The 2,275-nt window shown below is 65.2% G+C and overlaps 1 protein-coding gene across 1 annotated transcript; it reads right to left on the bottom strand.

Moving 5' to 3' along the window:
- Positions 1–12: 12 nt before the first annotated feature.
- Positions 13–2,269, bottom strand: LOC110391337 (scavenger receptor cysteine-rich type 1 protein M130-like). The gene is made up of 5 exons (XM_021383167.1): positions 2,184–2,269; positions 1,796–2,110; positions 1,414–1,716; positions 229–1,333; positions 13–152 (listed from the first exon to the last, which is right to left on the bottom strand). The coding sequence occupies exons 2-4, from the start codon at positions 2,052–2,054 to the stop codon at positions 1,203–1,205; spliced, it is 693 nt and encodes a 230-aa protein (XP_021238842.1). The 5' UTR covers positions 2,055–2,110; positions 2,184–2,269; the 3' UTR covers positions 13–152; positions 229–1,202.
- Between the last annotated feature and the right edge of the window lie 6 nt (positions 2,270–2,275).

Consider the following 2,275-nt stretch of genomic DNA (forward strand, 5'->3'; position numbering starts at 1 on the left):
CTCCGTGCCACATCCCAAATGGCGGCAAACAGCTGTGGCCGTGGCGGGGCTGGTGCCATTGGCGCAAACACGACCCCACGTCCCCTCATGCAGCACCTCCAGGTGCCCTCTGCATCTGCTGCTTTCCCCCGTCAGCCGCAGGTCCAGCAGCCCTGCAACAAGGTCAGGGGATCACTGCAACCTGAGGGTGGTGGTGCTGCTCCCATCCAGAGGGATGGTGGCACTCACCTGAGCACACGGCGCCTGCACCACCGCCATGCTGGCAGCCACGCTGCGGAGGGGCCGGGCAGTGCCAGAGAGCATCCTCCATCCCAGAGCAGCCCCCAGCTCCTGACCACAATGTCCCAGTGCCAGGCCCAAAGCGCTCAGAGCCGGGTGCCTCCAGGGCCCATCCACAGCCCAGCTGGCGGCAGATGACGGTGGCATCCAGCAGGGTCCAGGTGTCCTGGCAGATGGTGCCCCAGGTGCCCTCGCTGTACACCTCCACCCTGCCGGCGCAGCGCCCGGGGCCTCCTGACAGCCTCAGCTGCCGGCTGCCTGCATGGGAGGTTTGGGCTGGGGCTGGGGATGGCAGCGTGATGCCCACGGCACTTCCCAGTGCACTCACCTGAGCAGGCAATAGCCAGCTCCTCGGGGTTGTGGCTGGGCTCGGTGGCCATCCGTGAGGCATTACACTGTGCCAGGAGCTCCTCCGTGCCAACACACCGCAGCTCCTGCAGCTCCATGGGGCCTGATCTGGTGGCCGGCACAGCATAGATTTTCTCAGGCACACCACAGCCCAGCTGCTGGCACGCCACGGTGGCAGTGCCATTGTCCCACAGCCCCACAGACACACGGGCCCAGACACCGGTGTGCATGGCCACCTCCAGCCGTCCATCACACCGGCTCTCCCCACCATGGAGCTGCAGAGACTCGGCGATGCCTGCAAAAGCCTGGTTGTGCTGTGGGGACGGGGAGTGCTCCCCACCTGCTAGGCATCCTCACGGCCCCCACACTGACCTGAGCAGTTGATGGCAGCGGTGTGCCCGGGGGGGCAAGCAGGCTGCCCCAGCACCTCCACGGGGCACTCGCCTGGGTGCCGCTCGCTCCCGCTGCAGCTGAGGGCATCGTGGAGCAGTGCCCCTGTCCCTGTCCCAAATTGGCCTGGTGGGGGCAGGGAGACAGCGGAGCCACAGCCCAGGTGGTAGCACAGGATGTGGGCGTCAGGCAGGTCCAAGGCAGTGGCACACAGGGGCCTCCACACCCCTTGTGCCTCTGCCTCCACCCGCCCGGCGCAGTCTGAACCTCCGTCCGCTAATTGGAACCCAGTGTAGGCTGCAGCAGAGAGAGGGTTCTGGGGATGGAGGAGCTAGGGAACCTCTGGGGACCCCACACTGCACAGGGCTGATACAGCCCTACAGCACCAGTGCTTACGAGAGCAGATGATGGCAGCAGGTTGAGTGCAGTTCAGGATGTGGGGAGGCTTCTGTGTGCATGCTGACAGGAGGAGCTCAGTTCCATTGCACTCGAAGGCACCATCCCAGAATGGCCCGGCTGCTGCTCCAAAATGCCCAGCCCCGGGTAGGGCCAGTGCTGTACCGCAGCCCAGCTCCCTGCAGATGACCTGGGCGGCCATGTGGTCCACATGGCCATGGCAGACGCTGACCCAGGCGCGGCCCTGCCGCACCTCCAGCCGCCCCGAGCAGGTGCCGTCCCCTCTGGCCAGCCGGGAGAACCCTGCCGGGAGAAGTGGGCTGCTGAGATGGGGGACATAGGCGATGGGCTCCCTGTGGTGCCGCATGCCCCCGGTTCTCACCTTGGCAGACCACAGCAGTGTCATAATCATGAGGGCCATTGTAGGGACCCCAACCCTGAATGTTACAGTCCCAGATGGCAGCCTCATCTCCACGGCAGTCGACAATGGCCAACATGATGGGACTATCTACTAGCCGAAATCGGGAGGCAGAGTAGGCACCAGCAGCCGAGCCACAGCCCAGCTGCTGGCACACCACCTCAGCATCATCCATCTCCCAGACATCATCAGCAATTGTGCCCCAGCGTCCCCGCAGCTTCATCTCCACTCTCCCCTCACAGGGTCCCCTGCCGTCCACCAGCCGCAGCTCCAGCGCCTCTGCATCAGGGACTGGCCTCACCCCTGCTCAGGGGTCCTGGCATGGAGACCCATCCCAGCCACCGCAGCTCACCTGTGCAGATCACTCCCACATCCCACTCATGGCCACAGAAATGATTGCCCCAGCCGAAGTTGGGGCAGTCCTGCAGGGCGGTCTCAGTGCCG

Source organism: Numida meleagris, unplaced genomic scaffold, assembly GCF_002078875.1.
Source record: "Numida meleagris isolate 19003 breed g44 Domestic line unplaced genomic scaffold, NumMel1.0 unplaced_Scaffold351, whole genome shotgun sequence".
Classification (NCBI taxonomy): domain Eukaryota; kingdom Metazoa; phylum Chordata; class Aves; order Galliformes; family Numididae; genus Numida; species Numida meleagris.